Below are 998 nucleotides of genomic sequence, written 5' to 3' on the forward strand. Positions count from 1 at the left end.
CATACTGCTCGTTGACCTTGAGTTCCCTGCCGGGAGCAGCAGCTGGAGGTGGCCAGGGGATCAACTCCAGCCACCACGGGGATATGATGGGGACGTGGTGGGGATGTGCTCAGGCTCTGGATGACCACAGAGCCTCACTCTGCTCCCCACTGAGAGCTATGGTGCTGAGGTGCTGACCACCAGCTGCAGGGAGGTAGGTGCTCCTGTCACCCCAACAGGGACCCAACCTGCAGCCAGGGCAGTCACCCCTCGAGGCAGATGGAGGACTTCCCCCTGGTCCTGGCCATGGCCTTCCTGCAGTACTCGATCTGGGGCCAGGTGCAGGGGAGATGTTGGGGTGCCTGGCAGCCTGTGCCCCCCAGGAGCTGCCCCCACCCCTCACCCCACTCACCTCCCTCTTGTAGTAATCCATGTTCTTGGTCTGCAAGAGATGCACAGAGCTAGGTGAGAGCATGGCAGGGCCAGGACCTTCTGCCCTGCTATTGCCACCCTGGGCAATCCAGCACCCAGGCCTTTACCCCAGGACCCCAGGGCTCATTCCTGGGCCCTCCAGCCTCACCCCCCCCAGCTCTCCTGACTCAGTCAGCACAGCCCACGGGGTGAACCCCAGCATCTCCCCACCCAACCCCAGCGTGACACCAGCCCTAGGTTAGTGACACTTACGTGGGCAGAGGACACAGCACACGGCGCAGAGAAGAGAAAGTGGGTGGTTAGTGAGGACAGACTGGAGGGTGTTCTGACAGCATTAGTGAGGTCATGACACAGGGATGGGCCCAGCAGTCAGGATTAGAGGTGCTGGCACAGAGGTGTGGTGGGTGCATGGGCAAACACACAGATCCCCCGACTCAGCCGGGCCAGGGGACAGGCTGGACACATGGATGTTAGCAGAGCTGGGGCTCCCCACCCACCCCTCCAAATGTGGGCACAGCCTGTGGTGGGATGGATGGGCACCCACTGGGGCAGCTCAACACCCTGGCACAGGCAGGTGGCTGTGCCCT

At 62.5% G+C, this 998-nt stretch overlaps 1 protein-coding gene across 1 annotated transcript in view; it reads right to left on the reverse strand.

The window, feature by feature from the left end:
• Window positions 1-998, reverse strand: part of RGS11 (regulator of G-protein signaling 11) — a 3,739-nt gene that overhangs the window by 1,767 nt on the left and 974 nt on the right. The window contains exons 7-8 of the mRNA XM_009070508.1: window positions 392-421; window positions 247-308 (exon numbers count right to left, since the gene is read on the reverse strand). Of these exons, the coding sequence (XP_009068756.1) occupies window positions 247-308; window positions 392-421 (92 nt within the window). The remainder of the gene's footprint in view (window positions 1-246; window positions 309-391; window positions 422-998) is intronic.

Source organism: Acanthisitta chloris, unplaced genomic scaffold (genome assembly GCF_000695815.1).
Source record: "Acanthisitta chloris isolate BGI_N310 unplaced genomic scaffold, ASM69581v1 scaffold11152, whole genome shotgun sequence".
Classification (NCBI taxonomy): domain Eukaryota; kingdom Metazoa; phylum Chordata; class Aves; order Passeriformes; family Acanthisittidae; genus Acanthisitta; species Acanthisitta chloris.